Source organism: Parasteatoda tepidariorum, chromosome 8, assembly GCF_043381705.1.
Source record: "Parasteatoda tepidariorum isolate YZ-2023 chromosome 8, CAS_Ptep_4.0, whole genome shotgun sequence".
NCBI classification, from domain to species: domain Eukaryota; kingdom Metazoa; phylum Arthropoda; class Arachnida; order Araneae; family Theridiidae; genus Parasteatoda; species Parasteatoda tepidariorum.
The window spans coordinates 75357223-75384084 of record NC_092211.1 but is presented as its reverse complement, the minus strand read 5'-3'; the positions used below and the strand labels follow the sequence as shown (position 1 = coordinate 75384084).

At 28.9% G+C, this 26862-nt stretch overlaps 1 protein-coding gene across 1 annotated transcript; it reads left to right on the top strand.

Moving 5' to 3' along the window:
• Positions 1-10672: 10672 nt before the first annotated feature.
• On the top strand, positions 10673-21760 carry LOC122269642 (putative uncharacterized protein DDB_G0277255). Its single transcript, XM_043043686.2, has 2 exons — positions 10673-10731; positions 17192-21760. The coding sequence occupies exon 2, from the start codon at positions 17339-17341 to the stop codon at positions 21611-21613; it is 4275 nt and encodes a 1424-aa protein (XP_042899620.1). The 5' UTR covers positions 10673-10731; positions 17192-17338; the 3' UTR covers positions 21614-21760.
• The last annotated feature ends 5102 nt before the right edge of the window (positions 21761-26862 follow it).

Here is a 26862-nt window from a genome sequence, read left to right as displayed (position 1 = left end):
TTCTACGCTCATTAAAGTTTGAAAAATATGTTTTATATCCTAAAATAACAAAAAAAGGAAAATATATTGACACCAAAATATTTTTATTTTGTATAGAAACTTTAATGGATATAACAACTTCCATCTCATAATATTACTAAATATCAGAATTACATTGGATTATTAAATGTTTTTTGATAATTTGAAATGTAAACGAGCGTCTCTTGTCTGAAAGTAAATTTTCATTCCTGCAAAAGCTTCTTTCAACGTCTACTGATGTTATAGGTTATATATTCTTTGGTTATAGGTGCGTACTTGAAAAAGACGGTTTTACTTACTGACAATTCTTCTTCAATTTGAAAAGATGTTGCTTCACCTGGTAATATCCTATAGATTTTCTTTATTGTTTGGAAGCCAGTGTAATAATGAAAATTGATAAAAAATAATAAAAATTGTAAAAAATTAACATAAAACTTTAAAAAATGCATTAAAATGCAAAATACGCCCCAAAATTTCAAGAAAAATGCCTTATAAATCTAAAAAAATGCTCTAAAAGACAAAAAATGTCCAAAAATGCAAAAAATGCAAAAAAATGCAAATGTCATCAAAATCCGGGCTTTAGTGATTAATATATAGGGGGAAATTTATACTTCATCTGTAAAAGTTATACTAGGAGGGGTGGGAGGATTTTTAAAACCGTCGTTGAACAGTTTTGAGTTTACGACTTCTAATGTTCAACTCCATAGCATTGTAATTTTGAACCCAATCCTGAAGACAAAAAACTCCTGGATCGGGAGAAATCTGACTTCGTGAAAGACTTTTTTTTGTTGGAACTTACCCGTAATTTTACGTTACAACGAGAAGAAAACCAAGATAATCTGGCCAGCCAGCAAGGGACCTCAATTCCATGATCCGTCTATCACTGAGGATTTTTTACATCAGTACTTTGGTCAGTGCGAGCCGGGAGCGGAATTCGTTTCGACTAGCATCGCTGTTATTGGAATCCACATCACCTCATTGAGCAGCAAGCGCTCTATCCCTGAGCCCGTGGTGGCTCAAGGGATAGAGTAAAGGAGGAGAAAAGGGTAAAAGAGAAATAAATATGAATATATTTAAATTCATGCATTTTTAATGCTAAGTCAAAGGAAGTAAATCCCAATTTGATGAGAATTATTAAAGTTTTTTTTATTTTTTATTATAACACAGAACAAACTTTGGCTTTCACTTATTTACGGAATTGGCACTAGTATCAAGGTAATCCATCAAAGTAGTTTTTTAAAATACTTTTTTTAATGGTGAATCGAATAAATCCAAAACAAAGTCAATAGGATTAATAGTTGAAACTTTATAAAGTAGCTTATAAAAGTAGATTAAAGTAGAATATTATTAAAGTAGATTGTACAAAACGATTATGTACAAAAAGGAAAGTTTTGTTATTATACCTATTTATGCGTCTCACAATGTACAGAAGTAGGGCACTATTTCTTGTGTCAGTGCAGTGTTGTGTCAATTGTTTCAGTGCAGATTTTGCACTGAGAACATCGATTTATATATTTCAAGCTTTATGCATGGTCGGGTATAAATCAAAAATAATGTTTCTATACATAAAGTACTCATTACTTATAAATTAATAGTTTAATTCAACTTGATTTTATTGATTTTAGGAGAAAAAAAGGGAAATACTAGACGCCTAAATGGGTATTAGACAAAAATGGTACTTTGCGTGCAAGAAACATTTATAGAACCTATAACTTTTAAATTATCGATTCTATCGATTTCAATCAATTAATCGCAAAAAAAAAAAATTCAAAGGAACTAATACACTGCTTGTCTAAGCAACAATGCCAGATGCTTAAATTGGTATTGCAGAACTGAATTTTTTGTACACATCAGCTTTTACAATACTGGAACCAATAATCCTATTGATTTTGTTTTGATTAAATCAATACATAGGAAGCATAATTTTACTTTCCTTCATATCAAAGCTGAAAGGATATTTGTCAAAATTTTTACTGTTTTAAATAAAACTTCGAACTACTAGTTTTGTCGACTTGGAATTGATTTCATTTGATCAGTATAAAAAATATACTGAAAAAAATACCTTATTTGTCTAGATCAGCGGTTTCCAAATGGTGTTCCTCGGAACTAATTATGATTTTTTAGACCTATAACTAGTTTTTGTCCCACCCATAATATATTATTTATTTAATATTTTGATTAATTTAATGAAATTATTTAAGTAAAAGTATTTTAAAAAAGGAAATTACAAAATTTAAATAAATATTTTTATTTTCCAAACTAACAATATATTTTTATGAGAAAATACGAAAAGGAATTCCGAAAAGAATATGCTTTTACAAATAATTGCATCAGTATCATCAAATTTCTTATTGCAAATTTATCATGAAACAGTATTTATCATCAAACTTTACAATGCAAAATAAAATAACCGAATTCAAGAATGAAGAAATATTTTTCTCTGATGATCATTCTAACTGTTTATAAACAGTTCTTCTTCGAAAACAGTATTCAATTTCAACTTGCGCATATGACAAGAGCTACTGAATACGATACCACTGCAGATCTGCGAATTCAGCTGCCAAATATAAAAACAAATTTTAAAACTGTTCTTAATAATAAAAAGAAGGGATTTTTTTCTGAATAAATTCGTTATCTTCATTTTTGTTTAGTATATTAACAGTTGCTAATGAACTCCAATTATAAAATTGGGGTTCCGCCAAAAGAAGCTCTATTATTTAGGGTTCCGTTAGCGAAAAAATTGGGAACCACTGGTGTTGATAGCCATAATTTTGTCCCCCTTTAAAACCATATCTCTCTTCATGTATAATCATTAGACATGGAATATAGAGTGCTTCAATGTCTTAAACTAATGGTCATATCATGTACTAAAAATGATAACAAAATTATGCTTTTCCTGCAAATGCTTAAGCTTCCCCCGGTGAGGTAGGTTCATCCTTCATCATAAAGTTAGCTTTCATGCAGAAATGATTTTTAAGTTTGTAACAATTGCATAGTTATTAACAATTGCAGATCCTTTAACATTTGGAATATAATATACTTTTGTTTTTATTTTCTTTTAGTACAGTTGATTCGCACCATTTTGGTGATATTCGTCAAAAATTTAGGGATACTTGTAATTTTTAGTTTATAATATTTCTTATGAAATGTTTACATGCCATGGTGAGTAAGGGTAAAAAATGCACACCCTGTCAGAAATTTTCAGTACCCGAGAATGTTGAGCAATGTAATTTTCGATACCTGTCAACTAATACTTAAGGGAAGTTAAAAACTCAATGTGAAAAAAAATACTCAGAATTATTAACTAATGCATTGACAATCATATTAGAATAAATTTGGAAAAAAAGTGGTTATTTAGAACCCCAAGGAATAAACAACAATTCTGGTACAGTTCTAATTTGATACAATTGAGAGTATAAATTAAATTAAATTATTTTTGAAATTTTTAAGCATCAAATAGGGGAGGAGGTGTTAGGTCGGGAATTCTTGAAATGGGGGAAGTGAAGAAAGTGCAAATTATTATAACTCTATCGGTTAAATTATGACTCTAGATGAATTTGTCATATTTCATTACAAAGGAAAAAGAATCGCATAAGTATAGATAAATATTATATTTACACCGAACTTTAAAAAACGAAGAAACTTGTATGCTAAAGTAAGTTTACATTCCACGTTGTTAGACATTAAGCGATAATATTGAGCAAATTTACTTCAAACTTTATAAGTTTTGAATTGAACTAGGTTCAAATTGTACAATCAAATCTAAGGACCGATTTTCAATATAATTGGATTCAACTTGATACCATTCAAGTTACAAAACATTTTAAAGATATTTAATTCAATACGCTGAGTTTCAAACACTGTATTCTTTGTTTACTATGTAAACCATTTTGATTCATAAAATGTATTAATAAATCTATTGTAGAATAACTATAATAATGAGTATATTAATAAGCTGTATTAATAATAAGTAAATTGTCGAAAGAACAATTAACTTATTATTAATTTTTTACAATTACCAGAGTTCTCAAGCATAATTATTTCACAAATAAGCCTTATTTATATCCAATAATCTTGTTATTCTTTTAATATGTATAATTATGTTAATTTTTTTTACTGGAGTTTATATTATAATTTTGATCTTTTTTCTGCCTCACTTCTGAAAACTAGTATTCAAAGATACGTGTTGTTACTTCAGAATTATTCATAATAAGAATTCTTTCTTAAAAAGCGTGAATTTTTTATACATCACTATGCAAAACACACAAATACGTCCAACATTTAGATAAAACAATTAATTAAATATTCAAATCCTGAAAACTGTTAAAAAATGAAGTTAAATATCGATTGAATTGAAAATGAGGATAAAAATCGAAATGAAATTAAAACTAAAAAGTAAACAGAAAAATTTCCACTGTCAAATAAAACCAAAACAAAAAAGAAAAATGAAAGGTTTTAAAAGTCAAAAATAATTTCGAAAAAATGGAACAAAATTTAAACGTAACTTTTTATCTATTACAAAATCGAGTAACAATGAATTACTCTCATAAATATAAATAAAAAATAAAAAATATGCATTATTTTTGATAAAAAAATAATGCATTTTTCTTAAATTTTAATACTTAATACTTTCATAAACATAACAATGACTGTTACTTCAAAATATGGTATCTATTATTTTATGCACTTTGACTATGAAAACATAATGCTGTTATTGAATTCGTTGTGGGAAATAAAGCGCAATGAACCCCTTTTCAAAACCAAGTAAAATTATTTAATCACTCGAGCAGAAACAGAAGAATTTACTTAATTGATTTGTGCGCTATAATTAAAAAACCATTTATCTTTTTTAACGATGCATCCACACACAATATTTGTTTTAGAAAATTAGATATTGATAAGTAATCTTTTAAAGATAAAATCTTTTAAAAGCTTCAGGGAATTCTTCCATGTTCCAAAATGTTAAGCAATTTTTTTCAATGTGATAAACAAGGTTCTAATTAACATATATAAATACTCTTTTATTTTCTTGCTGATTGATTTAATTTCTAATAAAATCAAACAAATAATTTTCTAGACCTTAACGTCAATAATAATATTTTTTAAATGGATCAAACGTCGTATAACTAGTATAAGTTTATGTTATATGATACGTAAAGCTAAGTGAATATAATCCAATATTAAGTTTTGAAGGAAAAATATTTATAAAAATTATGTGTAGTAAAAAGAAAACCTTGAATAACTTTTGATCGAATGATCAAATTTTTACATACTAAAATTCAATCTTAAATGGTTCATTTTAATTACACAAACTAATTAAGGCAAAGATATTTTAAGTTGCAAAAGACAGAAATGAAATTTCGTTGAGCAAATATATCTTTTTTTTGAGAGATTCGAATTCTTGAACTTCAAAATATGGGAGGCAGGAAAATATGGTCTCAAAAGTTTGGTCAGACCATATTTCCCAAATGTCCGTTACTCTACATATTTTGAGAGTAAAAAATCCAAATCTGTCTAAAAAAGGTATTTTTATTCAATGGAATTGCGTTTTTGACTCAGATCTTATTTTATCACCGGCGTTGAACAGCCGGTCCAATTTTGAGTTTACGACTTCCAATGTTCAACCCCGAAACCTTGTAATTTTGAACCCAATCCAGGAGATAAGGGAATTCCTGGATCAAGCATTGGAGGAAATTTGCCTACGTGGGGGAACTCTTTTTTGTAACTAACCCGCGTTTGCGTTGCATGGAGAGGAAAACCACGAAAACATCTCTCGGTTACCTAATTGGTAGAGGATTCCTGAACCGCCTACCACCGAGAATATTTTGCGCCAGCACTGTAGTCGGCGTGAGCTGGGTGTGGAATTCGTATAGAAAAGCCATTGCTGGGAATCGAACCCAGTTAACCTCATTGGTAGGCGAACGTTCTATACCCTGAGCCACCACGGCTCTCGTTAAGATTGAGCCTGCAATCAAAATCTGAGCGAAAGATCAAACATGATTATTAGATCCAAAGATATTTAGGGTGTTCTTTTTCTACGCACTGATCAATAATAAAAGTACTTAGAACACTTTCATTTTTCTTTATTAATTAATTTTTAAATTTAATATTTTTTTGCCAATTTTTATGAATTTTTTTTTATATGATTGCATTAATTTTAATTGGTACTTTTGAATACAATAAAAAATATATAATAAATATATAAAATATGTAACAAAAATAATGCATTTTGAAATCATTTTACTATTTGTTTTTATATTTTTAAATAGTTAAAGCATCTCGAATTAGATGGTTGTTGATTCACATATATCGTTATAAGGACTTGTACTTAACAAAAAAAATTTAACCTTTTCTTAAATCGAAGTAAAGCGTAGAAGATGAAGGCCAGTCATGAGATGACTTGATAGTATTGAGAATGACTTAAAGTTCACTGTTACAATTTTTATTCTAAAATTATGATAAAAAAAAAAAAACGTCAGAAATCTATCCATCCATTTAACCGTAAAATTTAGGGTAAATAACATTTTTCACCATGTACGGATTTGAAACCGTTTACAACTAGCATAGTTATAAGACTATAAATATAAAACTAGACAGTTTTTTAAAAACAATTTTCAACAAGCTGTAAAANCCCAACAAAAAAATAGAACCTTTTCTAAAATCGAAGTAAAGCGTTGAAGATGAAGGCCAGTCATGAGATGACATGATAGTATTGAGAATGACTTAAAGTTCACTGTTACAATTTTTATTCTAAAATTATGATAAAATAAAAGTCAGAAATCTATCCATCCATTTAACCGTAAAATTTAGGGTAAGTAACATTTTTCACCATTTACGGATTTGAAACCGTTTACAACTAGTATAGTTATGAAACTATAAATATAAAACTAGACAGTTTTTTTTAAACAATTTACTACAAGCATGGTTTCAAAACTGTAAAAAAGCATTTAAGTGGACATTTGTTAGGTAATGGGCATTTTAGATTGCAGGACACAAATTGCTCAGTGCAGGACACTGAAAACTTTTCATGTGAAGAGAATGGAGGAAGTATTGTGGTGTCAACGCTAGGACTTGAACCTCTGTTTTGTCGGCCATGGAACTGACAGATTAGCTTTCTTGAGAATTAAATGTACCCATCTGCAAGAAACAAAGTGACTTCATTAGATGGACCTAGTTGGTGCTATAAAATTCTGGTTGTTTAACTGCATTAAGTGAAAGCAGTTAATAAACCGTTTTTCTTACAGTTAACAGTTTGAATACCATATTATTTATGGTTATTTGACTGTTTAGTTTGAATATGGTAAAATAAGAATTCAATAAATTGTTATTTAACCATTTTTTCTAAGAAATTTCTAGCTGTATTTATAGAAATAAACCTTTGGAGAAGTACTGTGTTCAATCGAATCACGTGCAGGAAGATCGAAGACACTGCTTTAGTTCAGTGGTTCCCATTTTTTCTCGGTTATGGAACCTTAATGATAGAAATTCTTTTGGCGGAACCCCAACTATAGAAAAAAGTTCATTAGCAGCTGAGAATATACTGATAAGAAGATTAAAAATCATTTTAAAAATCTTTAATAATAGGAAAGAAATATTTTAAATTATTAATTTCTTTTCATTCATTTCTTTTAATTTCTCTCATTATTAATTAATTTTTTTATATCTTTTGTGTATATTTGTGCTGAAAATTAATAAAGGAGAGTTGAATTATTGTTCTCAGAAAGGAAATGAACGTTGAAAATGAATTAGCAGAGAAACATAATTCTTTTTTCTTGAATTTAGTTCTTTTATTTTAAATAAGAAAGTTCGATAAGAAATACATTTGTAGAAATACATCCCTTACATAATTTATACATTATATTGCTATTGAAAAATTAATTTCATTTCAAATTTTACTACTTCCTTTTCCATTGGCATTTTCAGAAATAAATTAGTATAAACTACCAAATTATTGAATGAATTAGGGATTATTAATTAGATTTAATTAGAATTATTAATAGTTTGTAAAAAAATTTATCAGAACTTGGAAACTTTTGGGAACAATCGCTCTAGCCTGTAAAAATGCAATAATAGTGGAATAACAATAAGACTTTTTTAACATATGATGATTACATAGTTTCTCACTAAACTAATAGAATTTCCAGCTATTGATTTCTAACATGTGTTTAAGTTAATAAAAAGTTTTATATTTTGCAGAATTAATTAGATAAGTAAGGATAATTAGTACAATTTTATCCAACAAATATATGAAAACACAATATGAATGTAATATTCACTTATTATTAAATTGTGAACTTCTCAATTTACGTCTTAATTAGATACTAACTAGATACTTCTCAATTTAATATCTCAATATTAAATGGAGAAGTACCTTTATATGTTTTGAAAATGCTTGAAAAGTATCTTTACAATTCCTTATACTAATATTTTGCATATTTTAATAACTTTAAATTTTAAATTTCTATATCTATAGACTCAACTCTCTTTCTATATTGAAGTTCGAATTGCTTTTCCATACATAATGACTGTATTAATATTTTTTCTAAACTGTATGGAGTTCAAATTGTTTTCCTCAATTAAGTTTAGGAAGAAATAAATGGTTTCGAATTTTATTTTTTGTGCTATTATTTAATATTATATCTTCAAAAAATGCATACACGAGGGAGGCTTATAATTACATCGGATTTTTTTAAATATTATTGGAATGTATTATTCAAATATTTTTTTAAATATCATTTATGATTAGATCTAATTTTTTTTATTGTATATAATGTTTTAAAAATAGCTTTTACTTCCATGCATATGTCATTTATAAAAAAGTCACGCATTCTCTCAAAACACTTATTGAATTTAAAGCACGGAAATTTTAATTACAAACTTCATTTTTAGGTTTGCTTGATGAATATTTGATTGGCACTGTAATATTTTGAAATCCATTTCTGGCAGAAACATAATCGTTTATATTTAACACAATTTATTTTCAATTTGTAAAACACACCAGAAGTTAAAAAATACACATTTTTTAAATGGCAATGTAACGGTATTTTCAAATTGATGTACAAAGATTTTATTCGAAAAAGTAACTTTAAAAATTCATAATTTAAACACAAAAAACTGAAATCCTCTTGCAATTTTTTTCTCACATCATTTTGCTTCATTTCTCTGTTTATAAATTGTCGCGTGACTTCTAAATCTTTGATCACAGGAAGCTTTTCTTCATATGCATGCAAATAAAATAATTACGAGCCTAATAAGATTGGAAAATTAAGGAAATTCAAAACTTTAAAGATGTCTATCGTACGGACACGTCTAGTGTAGAAACATTTATTTAATTTATTCTTTAGACACGCGATGTGTGAAAGCATTTTTGAAATGTGAACGTTCTATTTGATGCGCTCCAATACATAGATGTCTGTTAATTACCTCCCAGCGAACGAGAACTGTAATAACATTTTTTCCCAAAAAAGTGAATTTGTATTTCATTTTGTGGAATTTGTAGCAAACGCTTAGATCTTCCCGTTGAAGAAGTTCGCGGTGGAATACCAGCGCACTTTTTGTAACGATGATTTGGGGTTTCGTTTTGATTGGCACAGGTACCCTAAAATTTGTTATTAGATATAAAACTAAGAAAAAAAAAGATTTTTTAATAGAATTATTTTCTTTTTAAAAGCTAGAATACAGAAACTTGTTTAGTATAGTGCATTAGAATTTTATTGAATAGAAAATCTTATAAAAAACTAATTTCATTATGGAAAATTATAAATGTGTTGCTGAATCTAAAACTAAATAAGTAAATATATTTTTTGAAAGAATCTTATGTTAATCAGCATTAGACTATAATATTTAGCATGGAATATTATTTTCAAGTTATTAAGATTTCATTGAAAAGAAAATCATTTTTCAAAACGATATTTAAACTATAAACGATATTAAAGTTTAATTAACCAGAATTTTACATAAATATCAACTAAATACGTATATATTTATACCACACATTTTGGAAAAAATACAGAACTGAACAGTTAAACCGAATAAATGATTTTTATGCCATGCTCTATGGTATTATGATAAAATTACCGAATTTTATAGCATTTACCAAATTTTATTATATATTATGAAACCATTAATTTTACAAAATGTCATTATTATACAGTAAGGTATTTTTACCAGATCAAAATTACTTATTTTTTTAACCAGAAATGTTATTACCATAATGTACTATAATTTTACCAGTACTTTTTTTCTCTGTGCACTATATTCTTAGTATTATTCTTCAATATTATTTCAAAATTGTGAATCTGTTGACGTGTTACATTGGTAAACTGTAGTGAGAGTCTAAATTAAAGACATTGGTAAACTACATCGAAAATTTAAATTAAAAATAATTTTAAGTCCTTCTTTTTAAATTGAAAAATCGTGCTTTTTCTTCTAGCTTTATAATTAATATAATCTCAAAATAAATTGTTAGGAGCATGTTGTTTAGCTTCATGGCAAATTTTATATATTTACCGTTATTTTTCATTAAAAATATAATAATTGAAAATAAAATTTTATCTTTATATTTTTTTAATGATTGCTGTTCTATTACAATTATTTAATTTTAGCAGTAAAAAATGCACATGTAGATCATTTATTTGAATATTTTCTTTTGTTTCAGTTTTATTGCGAGCTATTCAGTGCCAAACAGACTCCCAAAATTCCGATTTGAATCAGGTAAATTACTACATATACTTTACATATGTATTACTTTACATATATAATACTTTTGAAATACTTATATTATAATACTTAGTCTTACAAGGGAATGTCATGAACTGACCAAATTCGATGTTTTTTGCTTTATAGCGAAATATGAACTTGATCAGCTGTTCCCAAAAGATGTTCCACGGTTCCTTAGGTTTTCGGGAGAGGATGACAGGAGTTTCGAGAATTAGGATATTTTAAACCCATAATTATATTATTTAAATCCAATTGATAATCCATAATTTATTTAATATTTCACTTGTTTATATGAGTTTCTTAATGGAAAATGCCAATGAAAATAGAGTAGCAAAATATAAAATATATATTTTTTCAATAAAAATATATTGAATAAAGTACGAAAAGAAAATGCATTTTTAAAAATGTCATAAATATTTCTCTTTGAGCTTTTCAATTCAAAACAAAATAACTCAATTCAAAAGTAAAGAATTACATTTTTCTTATAACTATTTTATAGTTTCAAACAGTTCTTTTTTTAAAAAAAAAAAAACCATAATTCAGCTAAAACCATGTTCAGCATGTGCATGCACCAAGAAAAATTTCAAAACATTAAATATTTCATTCTACACATTAAATCGTTTCAAAATAATCATTAGTCTTTTTCTTTCTTTTTATTAGTACATTCACAGGTGCTCAGGGGTTTAACCGAAAGAAGTTAGGGTCCAATAGTCGATAGAAATAGAGAACCACTGATTTAGATATTACGTAAATGAAAACAGTGTTTTTTTACGTTGACTTTAAAAGTACTTGAAAATGATAATATTAATTACTAGTGTTTGCTCAATACATTAGCAGAAATTAAATTTCATAGTTTTATGAAGCAGTACGCATTTTGAATGAATTATACTTTCAAAAATTTGCTACAGAAGTTTAATTTTGTTAAATACATGCGAAGACAGATAATGTTGAAATTATTTGAACTTTCGTAAATACAGATCGAATGGTAAAAATGGGCTTTACAACTGACTGGTATTTGATTGCATTTAACGGTCTACGAAAAAACTACATAGCGAACAATACTTAACTTGCATAGACAGTATTGTCAAATGTGAAATAGGTACAAGTTGAATTTTGAATTTTTTGTAAATTAAACCATTAAAACTTTTAAACTGTCAATCTAATTAAATATATAATCGCAAGAAATTGAACCGGTGAGATATTACCTGATTAGAAACGTCATTCGCTTCAAAATAGGCGCTCATTTTCAAGATTTGCCAAGCGTGAATGAATAGAAACTAAAACGAAAAATAAAGGCGAGCAACAAAACTAGAAAAACCACAGTTGTCGAGAGAGAAAAATAGATGAAAAACAGAACAAGAAAAATCGCAGTGGACGAGAGGTATTTAATCAGGGTAAAATGCATTTCCACGCCCTATATAGGGCTGGTGAGAAACGAAGGTCATTAACAAGGGAAGATCTTGTTTTATTCACATTAATGGAGATTCTCTTCTTAACAACATTAGTTCCTCACCAGCACTCCATAGCGCGTATAAATGCATTTTAGCCTGATTTGCCCCTCTAGCCCACTGTGTTTTTTTGTTCTGTTTTTCATATTTTCTCTCTCTTTCTCGGCTACTATGGTTTTTCTAATTTTGTTCCTCACCTTTTTTCCCCATCTTTTTGTTAGCAACTTTACGTTTTATATTTAGATCACTTATGTTTCTTCTCATTCGTGTCTGGCAAGTCTTAAAAATGGGCGCGTATTCTTGAACGCTTGAATCCTGCCGATTGTTAGTCTGATTGCTTCGAACTTGGTCTCATTCTGCCCAGCTCGGTGAGTGTTTAAGTGGTGAGATGTTTCGCATGGATTTTAGGTTATCTTTAAAATCAAATTATATTATTGCACGAGAAATTTCTTGTTCTTAAAAACTCAGGATTAGTTTAACTGTTATGCTGTGAGATCATGCGAATCATGTGAAGAGTTTCAGTAAGTTAAATGTAAATCTTTGTTGAGTACTTATATTTTTAAAATTTTCTATTACTTTTAATTCATTTTTAAATTTTTATTGATAATAATTATATTTTTTATATGAATCTTCAATTTTTTAAATATATATTTTTTAACCGTTCTTTTAAATTGATGCAAATGTAACATATGAAATAATTGTACAAAAAATTTATACAATTGTATGTTCTTCAAATTGATACAACCTTAAATATAAATTAATATTACAAATTTATATTTAAGGTGGTTTTATGATCTCGAAAAAATTTGATATTTTAGATTTGTCTTCATTTATTCGTGCTTGAATATAATATGCAAGGCAGATTTTTATGATACTATATTTAAATGAATAACTAAGAAATTGCATTTTCGCATTTCTTGCTGGTGTTGTGGGCTTTTCCTTGTCTTTACTCTTTTTTTTCTTTATCAGTGATTTTTTTTTACTAAATAAAACACCTTCTTCTTTTAAGAAAATAAAAAAAATAAAATAAATGTGTGTAGTGCTGCCATCTAGAGAAAAAATAACCATTCATTTTCCGATGAAAGCTACTTACGAGACATAACTGTAGTTATATTATAAATTAAAAAAAGTGAACGAGATTTCTTCATTTTTGTCTTAGGTATGCCTGTTTTGTTTTTTATTGTTTTATTAGTCATTTTCTCTTGTCTTGGATTAGATCCTGAGTTCATGAAACCTTAAAAACACCGCAAATATCATTATTTCAGTTTCATCTTTGCTTGTGAGATTGAAAATAAATAAGTAAGAAAAATATAAAAGTAGTTTATGCTCTTTAACTGATTTGCTTTTATGCAGAATCAAACATGTTTCAAATTTTACAAAATAATTTTCGGGATGATAGAAAAATTTTTAATTTTGCCAAAATAGTAGAAATTTAAAAACTTTATTTATTGATTTCTCTGAAAAATATTTTCTTAAATTATGTATTACGATAAAGCTTTACCATTCAAAAATACGTTTATTATTTTATACTTAATATTTTGTAAGGCTTTTCTTATAAAAAGAATAAATACAATTGAAATACGGATAACATTGCATCAACATTACACGTTGAATTAAATTGAAAATGTTTAAATAATAATTACTCGTCGGTTTAAAGGAATGAAAGAAATTGAGTTATATATGTACAAGTGTATAGTAATGCCAGTTATACATGTTTTTAACTTTTGAATAGTCTCTGAAAAATCTGCTATGGGAAACATTACTAGAGAAACACTGAGAAATTAGCTTAATATTTTGAACACGTTTTAAATAATTAGTGTAACACGTCAAAAAGTTTTTTATTTTGTTAAAATAAAACTTTCAGTGATTAAAGAATCACATTTTTAAACAAACGATGGATATAAATAATGCCTTCATAATCGTTTTCGATTTTTTTAATGTTAATATAAAAAATCATATATAAAAAATCATATTGAAAATCATAGTTTTAAAGCATTATTCTTCAGTAAAGTGTAAGTTTTAAACAAAATAGGGAAGTATGGTAACTCATTGTTACTGGAAAAATATTATCTTTCTAAAAAATTCAGATATTTATTTTTATTTATCCACAAATAAACGTCTTCATGTGCCAGTGTACCCCGTTAGAAATTTCTTGGAAAAAATTGGTTAAACAATATTTTAATCGTTTATTACCATATTCAACCAAAACAGTCAAATAACAATACAAAAAGATGATATTCAGACTTGTAAGAAAAATCATTTATTGTCCGTTTTCATCTAATATGGATAAACAACCAAAATTTTTTTCGTGCCGACTAAGATCACCATATGAAGCAACTTAGCTCCTGGCAGTTGTGTATATATTGCATCTGCTAATTTCCTGACCGGCTGGACGGGGATTCGAATCCTTTCGATGGCACCACATTAATGCACTACCCTGCACTACCGAATTCGTAACACTGGGCTATTAAAATACGAAACTCTTATTCCGCATAGAGGACAGTACCACAGAACAGTTAAAAACAAAAAAAAGACTGCTTAATTAGATAGACAAATAAAGTCGCATTTTACGGATTTTTTGACAGCACACAACTCAATCACAATTTAACTCCGATGTTCATTACCTGATGAAAAGCCTCACATATTCTATAACTACTTATGTCCAGCAAAATGTCATTTTTATGGTTTTAAAATCATGCCTTTTTCTAAACGGTTATAAAACTGTAAAGGTAAAGCTAACCACGCACTTCAGGGTTAATTCAATAGACATACTGCTGCTGGTTATTTTACTATGATTTTAGAATGAAATTTATAATAGTTTAATCCACATTATGAATACTTTTAGTATTTAAAATTTAAAAAAAAATGAAAAAATGTTTTGAATACAACTGGAAAAATATTTTTTTTATTTTTTTTTATTCTTGTACTTTAGTTGTGCAAACTATTATTCACGTAAAAGCAATTTTGGTGAATGTAGGCAAAAAAATTTCATTTTTATGGTTTTAAAATCATGCCTTTTGTAAACAGTTATAAAACCGTAAAGGTAAACGTAACCACGCACTTCAGGGTAAATTCAATAGACATACTGTTGCTGGTTATTTTACCATGATTTTGGAATGAAATTTACAATAGTTTAATCTACATTAAAATTTTATAAAAGATGACAATTTTTTTTGAATAAAACTGGAAAAATATTTTTTTGTTTTGTTTTATTCTTGTACTTTATACACGTAAAAACAATTTTGGTGAATCTAGGTCTAACCACTGATAAGTGATTCCAAATTTACAGTGTTTTGATATTTCCTTCCTTGACTTGGATTAATGATCACTAAATTGATACAAAACATCACATTTACCAAATTTTTAGCAGTGAACAGCATGAAATCTTATGTTTAAGTGTTGAGTAATAACTTAAATTTTATTACCATGCATGAATGCAGATCCTGAATACGGTAATATTGGTGTATTTATTTTATAAAAAGCAATTTATAAACTCTACGCAAGCAGAAAATAATGAATTGGTTTTTTTCAAAAATATTTATCTTTGTATTTGGATGAAACAAACTTTAAGTTATTAGTTGCTTAAATTATTTGAAACGTATCAAATGAATAATTTTTATGATACTTAGGTTCAATAAATTCAAGATACCATTATTTCATCACATGTCTTGTAACAGATTCACCAGTTGCTTTCTTTAGTTGAGAAAATATGAGAGAAATCCTACATTTAAAAAAATTATTTTTTCTTTTAAAATTATTTTATTAAATTATAGAGCTGCATTTTAATCTATAATATCGATATCGCATTATGAAGGAGAGCAAATTTGTGACTTCTATGTCACGGACATGGACACAGGCACACAGCTCTACATATATACCCCCGAAGGAAGCAACATATATGTAATTCAAAGGAAAATAAAATTGTATCATTTCATTCTGATTAATAATAATAAAAATTAAAAAAACAAACAAAAACTAAATGGCTTTTGGCAGGCAACATTTTCTTTTCAACTTGCAATTCGTAAGATGAAATTGATAAGGGGTTAAATTTATAAATTTGAAATGAAATTCTTTGCTGAAAATGAATGAAGATTAAATTATTGGGAAAATAAATATGGAACTTGTTTTAAGAAAACAATAGAGAGAAGAGAAATTAAACAAAATATACCGAAATAGTATTGATGGTTTGAAAATGTAATTTCTTTTAGGGGAGGAAATAAAATGAAATTAAATATGTTAAAAATATGAATATTGTTGTAATATATGAATATTTTTGTAATCTGATATAGTCATCACCAAAAATAACACATTCGAGTGATGATTCACTTTTAAAAAATTCTCATTTTCTATGTTTTTTCTTCGTTTTTTTAATTTGGGGTTGTTTATGTAAATTACTCAAAACTTAAACTAAGAAATATTTCATAAATTACTACTGTTAATTAACGATATCTAAGTTTTTTTAGCTTTCGTTTACAAAGAGTTATGGTAAGTTCCCTAGCAGCATCACCTTAAGAGGAAAAAAAGAATAACTTATAACTTATTGCATTATTTTAGTTTTAATTTTTTTTGCATTTGTCCCTGGTAAATGTCTCATGTTTTTTTCCTGCCGTTATTTGTTATGTTTTGTTATACCGTAGTTTGTACACAGAATTTATTTGAAAATACTTTTTAAAAACACCAATTTTGCTCAGAGGCAGGATCATAGTCAGTGATGTTCTACCCAGGCATGGCCATCATTTAATGTTAGCATAAACTGTAAGAAAATCCTGGACCTTTATTCGTTAATGTTCTATGATCTAGATTTTATTTTATGTTAAATTTAGCAATTATTATGAGCAATTGGTTTTCCATTATTGAAATAATTTCATTAAATACTGTACCGTAATCAAAAAATTGTTTTTTTCACTAATGACATGAAGTTAAATTTTTATTATATTTCATTTTTAAGCTTGCTGCTTTTAAAATACTGATATTCTTGGTTTTACAAAAATCTCTTCTTTCTTTAGGATTCTGAAGTATACCATAATAATGTACCAGCTCATTACGCAGATTCTAGGCCATCAAAAAAAGTTTCAGGATTCCAGAGATATCAATTTCCCAGATATGATAACAATAAAAAGAGAAAACAAAGCGAAGATGATAATACATACAGTATGATGAAAACTGAAAAACACTTTGACGTAACTGACGATGAATCTGACAAAGAAAAAGACAATTATGAATATTATCATGAAAATGATAGAAACGGCAATACCCATGATGATGAATACCCAGAAGATAACGAAGCTAGTGAAAAAGAAACTGAAGCATCGACTGAATTTGATGAGAACGAACCAAGCTTCTACTCTAACGAACCACAAAAAGAAATTTCGTACTTCCCTGATAAAAATAAAAGTATAGGGAAAAGTTTAGTTGCAAAGCAATCATCCCCAGGCGTACATTCAATTCGAAAGTTATTATCACCTGAAAGGATACCTGATACTGAATACTCAGATGATTTTGAAACTGTTGAAAAAGAACATGAAGCATCGAATGAATTTGAGGAAATTGAACCAACTTTTAATCCTGAAGAGCGGCAAAAGGAAAAACAATACTTGTATGATAAAAATAGAAGGCCAGGAAAGAATTTTGTTGCAAAGAAATCCCAGATTGGCTTTCGTTCATTTCAGCAGGAAACACCTCCAGAAATCACACCTGATGATGAATACTCAGAAGATTTCGAAACTAATGAAAAAGAACATGAATCATCTGGTGAAATTGATGAGAACCAAGCAATTTTCTATTCTAAGCCTAAAACTGAAAACTCATACTTATCGGAAAGTTCTGGAAGAAATTTAGCTGCAAAGAAATCGTCGATAGTTTTACATCCAATTCGAAAAGCACTATCTCCGGATATGAGATCTGAAATAGAAAATAATAAAAATTTTATTGTAAAAAACTTCAGTGATTTAATTGAAAATGAGGATGATTTGCGAACGAAGTTTGGTGAAACTAGAATCGATGCTAACACAAAATCTCCTAAATATTTTTATAATGAATTAAGTCCCTCGACTGATGAAACTCCTGTTGAGTCTGATTTGTCAAGTGCAGATGATAACGGTATCAGATATATGACAACTAAATCGAATGAAACTATTATTATTGAAAATACTTCGTCCCCGAAACGTCATATGCGGGAAGGAGATGGAATAAAGATTAAAAACGAATCGTCCACATGGGAAGTAGATTCAGGACTGCAAACAGCTGCTCTTAAAGGATCTGAAGGTACACAAAAAGTAACCATTCTGAAACATATTACTCTAAAGGAAACTTCTCGAAAAGAAGAACAAAATACTCTTAATTCCCCACAAGAATCAAGACAAGAGACACTAAAACCTCAAAGTAGGACATCAGTTGAAAACACAGGACTGCAACCTCGCACAGCCGTCGAAGGAGAGACCATAGTTTTACTAGAAGGTTCTCATATCCCTGGGAAAAACTATGGACCGGAAGATGACACATTTGGTTACTATGCATCTGTTTATCCATACGATAGTTCCAATAAACAAATAGGAGATTTTAAAAATCAAAAGGGGTTGCAAAAAGTTATTGACATTGACAGTCACGTGAAACAAGCTCACCACGTTCATACAGATTCCGGAAAGTTAAATAATGGAGATGTTAGTAGTTATGGTACAATAAGTGATGGCCATACATCAACAAATCTTCCTGCTGAGATAAAATATGATTTAAATTCAAATTCAAATCAACAAGAAACTGAAAAGTCAATATTTGAAGGATATAATAATCATGGAAATGGAATTTCTAAACAATACTTTTTCACTCTGCCAAGCAGCGGCTTAAAAAGTTCGAAATCTTATGAACCAGTAACAAATGTCCATAAAGGTACGGAAGTAACTGCTTCAGAGTATGACAGCGATTCAGCATCCGGCCATGATCAACAAGCTGATATTTTAGGATCTATAGATGCAAATGAACATACTACTAATTTTAAAGGAAACGTACACACTGGCAGTAATGACTATGACAGTCAAAATGAAAAGCTTGTACCAATAACCGAAGCAGATCCAAATCAGTTATATATTGACCCCTCCACTGGTGAACTGATTAAAGTAGTTTATGAAGAAGATAGTGCTAAAATTCATGATTCAAGTATTGGTTATCAACCTAAAGAGTACCAAGATAATAAAAAAGCTGATTTGTCTAATTACCAAGTAAAGCTATTGCAACCTGTAAACTATAACGAACAAACGCAAGATTATTCTTCCAATGGAAAGCAAACTGTAGCGAATTATGAGAATGATGCTGGTATTTCAACCGGTGGTTATACACCAACAGATCTTCATAAAAGTAATGCACAAGATATAAGCTTGGATTTAAAATCAAGTAAATATGGCAATAATAAAGGCTCTCAAGTAATTATTCCATCTTACATCGAAAAAGATAAGACTAACGCAAATGACTATTCTCAAACTCAAGGAGGCAACGGGCAAAAATTTATAATCTTATGTGACAAACTCCATGAGCAGATCAAAAGTCAAGGTTTGAAAGGTTATCCACAAATACAGAATCATCAGATTCAGCTGGACTACAACCCTAGTCTGAACACAAATCATCCTGAACATTCAGGTTCAGAAGAAGGTACAAAATCTCATCACGATTTTAAAGGATCAAACTTTGATTTGTTGAGAAAACCTAAGGGTAACGAAGGAGAGAATGCTTATTTAGGTAACATCCACAATGGTGTAATTGGGGGTGAGGTTACTTTGGGAAATAACTACAAAGGTGATAATATTGTACCCCATTTTGAGAAAGGCAGCAACAATGACTATTCAGGATCCATAACTAACTCAAAAGGATCCAGCGGGTATGGAGAGGAAATAGGGGGTCATTTGATTTCAAAAGGCGAAAAACCAAATTTCAGTGTACATAATTTGAAATCTCCAAACACATCTCCTCCTTCAGGATCTCTTTCGAAAGGGGTAAATATAAACCATTTTCATGGTGATAACCAAAACTTTCAGCATGTAGTGTTCGTTAAACCACAAAGTAACTTTAAAGGAACAAAATATAGACCACCCCAAAAAGCAACTAACAAAGGTATACGTAATCATGAAAACTACAAAGCTTCTCTTCAAAACATGTTTGGATTTAATAGTGGGGAATATTCTCCTATGACACAACCCCAATACGGAAAACATAAGCACAGTAATTTTAATTCAGCTAATGATATGAAAGGTTCTATCTCGCATAAAGAATTTAATTTAATGAATAACGATAAAGGATCAAATTTATACGGTCAAAATAATGGTATAAAAGAATCAAATTCATACGGTCAAAATAATGATATTAAAGTCTCAAATTTATACGGCCAAAATAATAACATTAAAGGATCAAGTTTATACGGTCAAAATAAGATTAAAGTATCAGAATTACATAGTTTAAATCATGATAAAGGATCAAGTTTATATGGTCAAAACAATATTAAAGGATCAAATTTACATGGCTTAAATCATGATAAAGGATCAAATTTATATGGCCAAAATAACATCGGAGGATCTATAATACATGATCAGAATTATAATGGTGGCGTTTATGGTTCCCAGTTCCAAAATTATCATAAAGAAGGAGGACAAGAGAATCCGTATGGAGATTCTGGAAAACAAAATATTAAAGGCATAGGACATTTTAAAGGTATTGGTATTGGAGGTAACATAAAGAATCAAAATACAGATGGATCATATGCTTCGACTCCAAATAAACACAATAGTTTTAAAGGTGCACTACTTGATTCAAATAACGAGACTCCTTACCAAAGTTCTAAGGGCCAGTATGACAATGGTGGTTATGCTACAATTAAATCAGGTGGAATGGTAGGAGGTCAACATAATAGTGGAATTATAGGAGGACATTATAAAGATGCACAGCAATATACCGATAAAAATTCTTACAACATAAAAAATTCTCTAATCGATGCTAGTGCGTTTGGTGTACAACATGGAACTCATCAACCCGAAGAGTACTTTTTGGTAGAAGTTGATGATAACAATCACAACGGAGATTTGCAACCGCACGGAGGCTATTATTATATTCCATTCGGAAATCACCACAATGAACAAAATAGTTATTTAAATCAAAATAATGGTCACTTAGTTCATGCCAGAAGCACTAACGGTGATAATAAACAATCGAACATAAAGTTTGTTTATGATGGTGGCAAAGACAGAACCTACCAACTTAAAAATTTGGCTGTTACAGGAATGCACATGGCTCGAGCAGTGCTGCCATTATTGCAAGCACCAACAGAAAGATCAATAAAAGGCAATATAAATTTTGGTGTGCAGATAAAGCGTAATCCTAGTTTACTTGTTCCTGAATATCGTATTGACTCGAGAGTAGATTCTGCCAGCAATTCTACGAAGTCTTAAATTAGGGAATACGAGCTTAAATTGTAGTTAAATAGCTGAGCTTGTTGAGAAATAAGTTTTTATGAAATATAGATATAAACCTGCAAGTGTCTTGCGGAAACTTAGAGACATTTTGTTAAGTCGTACAGCAAGACAAACACAATAAATAAATCTTATTGTTAAAAACAATGACAAGTCACAATACAGTTGCTGAGTTTAAAATTTTTAAGTTTAATTTTAAAAACTGCAATAATATAACAACCAACGCTTTGCCAAGAGAATGTAAATAATTTTACAGATTTATATAAACCTGTTAAAACACAATATTTTTAACTTTCTTGTGACTTTTCGTTGTTTTTATTTGTGTCCTGTTGTATGTGTGTCTTTATAAGGGTAAACAAGGTTTTGGGTCATACGGTCTAAAAGTTTTTACAATAGATGTAAAATATTGAACAAGTAAAACAGTATAATTTTTTAAATTGTATCTCGTTTTAGAAAATAAATTAATTTATTGTGTAGAACTCTTTTAGATGTTTTCCTAGATACTTTGAAATTCAATTTAAAGAAATATAATTTTACTTACGTCAACTCCTTTACTTTTTCTGTTAGGGAATAGTGATTATGATAGGGATAATCCACTTCAATATGGAAATAGTCAAATTTTCATATTCTTGTAGTATAAGAACGAAAATACTAAATAACTTATAATCCAATGATCGAATGTTCTAAGATATAATTTTAATATTTTGAATATGCAAATCTCAAATATACTTATTTACTGTTTCAGAAAATATTTGTAAAATTAGAAATAAAAGCATTCTTTCTATGAATGTTAGTTATAAGTAACAAAATCAAAAATTCGTTAGAAATTGTTTAAATATTTGTTTGAATTTCACGATTAAAATTACACAGCTTAAAATATTTAAAAATTTATGAACTTTATGCTTATTAGGCTTTTTTGAACTTTATTAAATTGAATAAGAAAAAAAAAAATAAACAATCTTTAAAGTATTATTTGTATGGAAATCTCTTTGTGTTGTATGGTGTTTATAATAATGATGTTAAAAAGTTTTATTCTCGTGAATGGTTGAATAGTGCTAACAATTAACCCTTTGCTAACGACTGGTACAGCTGTGGTCCTGAATAGCAGTTGCTATCATGTGCCGTGGGCAAAGGGTTAAATATCATAGTCATGCTCCAACTCTCAAACCAATATGTGGGTATCGTATTATATTAAAATTAGATTCTTAGATCAAAGATTATTCAGAGTATTCGTTTTTTGTTTTGAGTATTGTAACATTTAATTCTTCGGGGAGCACTTAAATCATCAGTGCATAGAACGCTTATATACTGTATTGCATTTGCTTTTATAGTTATTAGCGTTTTATAGAGAGGTGAAAAATTCAATCAGGGTAAAATACTTTATTGTAGTGATCACATGTATATTGTAGTGATAATATGTATATTGTGGTGATAATATGTATATCTTCTCTGATGTGTCAAAAGCGATATGAGTTTAAAATATATGTATAATATCTTTTAAAGCATTTGAAATACACTTGAATTTCAATGAATACATGTGTTTATGTGTTAATTGTATAGTAATAAAAATATGTATAGAAATAGTGCAGTTTTTCTTAATTAATAGCTGTTTGATCATATGAAATTCTAATATAACCAATTTCTATATATAAAAATGCATGCTCGTTTGTGTGTGGGCGTATGTGACTTATATAGACTAATAAACGTACCTACCGAAATCGATGAAATTTAGCATACAGATAGTATGAAGCACGAAGAAGGGCACAGTCGATATTAAAACATTCTACGACGAAACTTTCGAGAGGGATGAATGAAAAACAAAATGAAATCTACTGTTTGGTTAAACGTTAGCCATTTGTTTTAAATTCAACTGCAGACAATTTAATTGTTGACTTATTTTAAGATAACACCAGTGACAATTTCTAGCTTACAGCTCTATTTGATCAATGAATAGTTTACCGCACGTATTTAAACATTTAGTTATTTTATATTCGCTGTGTTAGATAAATTCAATGAACGTGGTAGCACGCATTATCTGCGTCACTAAATTTGTATTTTTAATGTAGTTTGATATCACGAGCTTTTTTTATTTAAAATATTTCGTTCAAAACGATTATCTGAACTTATTCATTTAAAATCAACGGTAATTGAATGGGAAAAAAATATTTATGTATTTAAAGGCAAAATTAATGGAAATGTGGAGTTAATTCGCTTAGGAGAAACGTAAAAAATCGCTGTAATATTATCGACCCCAATGATGCTTAATTAATTTTGGTAATGTATGCATAGTAAATAAATGAAGCTAGGTACGTACTAGAAAGATTCATTTGTCTAGAAGAATCGCAAGAAATCGTCATACTATCACTAACGGCAATGATGCTGTGGGGGCGGAGTAATCGACCATGCCAACCTTCATCTATCAAAAGTTACCTCTGGTGTCAGAAGTGGGGTACAGATTGCTGTTTTCTCAACGTCATTGGGTTCGACCGGTATCTGGTGATAATCTCTGACTAAGTCCACTGTCGAAAATATTTTACAACCATGTAATTGGTTGTTGAAGTCTTGAATATGTGGCAATGTATATCTATCAGGTATAGTGGCAGCATTTAAATTTCGGTAATCGCCGCATGGTCTGTAGCTTCCATTTTTCTTTGGTACCATGTGTAAAGGACTGGCCCAAGCGCTCTTTGATTGCCGACAGATTCCTCGCTCAATCATGTACTCAAATTCTTTTCGTGCAATTTTTAATCAATCGGGTGCCAAACGTCTAGGTTTAGAAAAAACTGATGGTTCAGTTGTTATAATATGATGGGAGACGTCATATTTGATCTCTTTGACTGTCGAATGTTCTACAGTTATATCTTTGAATTCATTCAACAGTCGATAAATTCTATGATCAGTAGTTTTAGACGACACAGTAGTCAAATTAGTTGACGGAACATGAACAAGTCGACCAAAGGATTTTAAAGATGTGGAAGGATCTATTAATTTTCTTTTTTTAATATCAACTATAAGACCGTATTCTTTAAGAAAATCAGCACCTATTATTGCTTTCAAAACATCCAAAACAATAAAGGTCCAACAAAATTTTCTTCGTTCAATTCGCGTGCACTTGCGAAGCGTTAGCAGCATACAAGTAAAATTTTGGATCAGGAATTTTTTTCTGTTTTGAAGAAACGGGTAAAACAGATACATCAGCTCAAGTATTGATTAGAAAATTTCATTTACTAGAGTGATCATAAATAAAAAGGCGACTTGAATTCTGGCTACCATCGTCTCGCGCCGCCAACGATGGACTAATTAGTTTTCCGATTTTTCGAAATCAGCAACAAATGAACAGGATTTAGTGCACCTGGTTGACTTTTTACCAAAATGACGATGGTACCAATAAAAACCTTCTCTTGAATTTGATCGGTTCCTATAATTAGAACTTTGGCGATTAAAATTATTCCAATTTCTAGAGGTACTGCGTGATCTTCGCAGCTCACTAACTTCTCATATCCGCCCCCACAATGATTAATTAACGTTGGTAATATGTTAATTAAAATAAATTAAAAGCTTATGTACTGAACAGCAGAAACAATGAAGAAAATTCATTTTGAGGAGCTGTAAAAAATTGCCGTATTATCATTGAAACAAATGCTTTATTAATATTGATAATATGTATTAATTGAAATAAAATATGCAATGCGCTAAAAAACAACATTAAAGGAGAAAAGATTAATAGGAAATAGTAGAAAAACCGTAGAAAATCGCCATTCACAGATGACACTTAAATATTGTATACTACTGACTGTAATATATTATACTGATGTTATGGTAATTGGTACAGTTTTGATAAAAATTCTACAACGGATTTTCCGTAGTTTCAGAAAATATTTTTTTCTTTGGTAGCAAAGTTAGTGTATTAATATTTTAATGAATTAAGATTAACTTTAAGAACTTTTTCCCACCACTATTTATAAATATTTTATCTGTAAATTAAAGGTTAGATAGAGAAATGTTTATACTCCAAAACCCTTATCAAGCTCTAATGAGAATTTTATTTAAGAAGAAAATTCGTCTTCAGTTGGCTGCCACTGACAAATGTATTTTGCCAAAACTCAAATGTTGAAGGGTCATGTAATAAGTAGCTAATAGGTATAAAATATTATATTGATATGTTTGGTAATTATTATAACTACACAGATATTAAGCAGTTTTAATACCGATATTTTAGAAATAAGTGTTTTACGGCTCCTCGAAAGGGATATGAACCGGAGAAAATTACATGATATCGGTAAATTTTGACTAATACAAGTTGGCCAAGAGCAACAGCATCATGCCAAGTGAAGTCAAATAAATTTCATATTTATTTTATTGGTAATAAATTTTACTTATCTTTATTTTATTAGCAAGCAAAACTATTACAAAAATTGAGTTTTGCTTGCTTCAATAAGATAAGCCTCCGAAAAGTGCAACAAATATTAAATACATTTTTTAACCCACTGACGGTTTTGATATTTTAATTTTGACCTCTTCCAAATGGTTGCAATATCTAGAAACTGCGGTTCCTGAAATAGCCGCTTGCCTTTTCTAAAACCCCTTGCCAAACGGTAAGAGATAATTCCTCCCCCCTTACAATGGGAAACGGTGGTTTGAAGGGCCATTTTTCTCCTATTATTTACTTGACAGGTGGGGTGGTTTACTTCTTGAGGTGTTGTAATTATAGACTGTCCGCACTATTCACTTTGCTGAGGTCATTTTGAACATGAAATAAATACTTTTGCAGCCTGTTTGAAAATATTTCATATGATCTGTGAGTGAGCATGGAATCTCTTGCGGAAAAAAAAAGAAAAAGAAAAAAGTAAAATCTAGCGTTGCGTTTTAAAATTTGTTTTTATCAATATTTTTCTCTTTATCATATCATTGTCCTTTTTATTACAGTATTTTTTGTCGATAACGTAGAATATTTTATATAGAATACATCAAGATGTATCTAAAAATAATCCGGCATATTATGTAGAAGTGCAAGTGTTTAATTAATTTGGAGTAATCAACTTTCCCATTAATAGTATAAAGACAGAAATATTCTTTGAAGTTGTGCGAAATATTTCAAACAAACCTTTTTTAATAATTCATTTGCATTAAATCGGTTATTTAAAAAATGGCATGGGTATTTTTTTTCTAACTTTTTTTTTTTTTTTAGAATGAAATAATAAGTATTTATTCTAGAGATAAAGTAAATA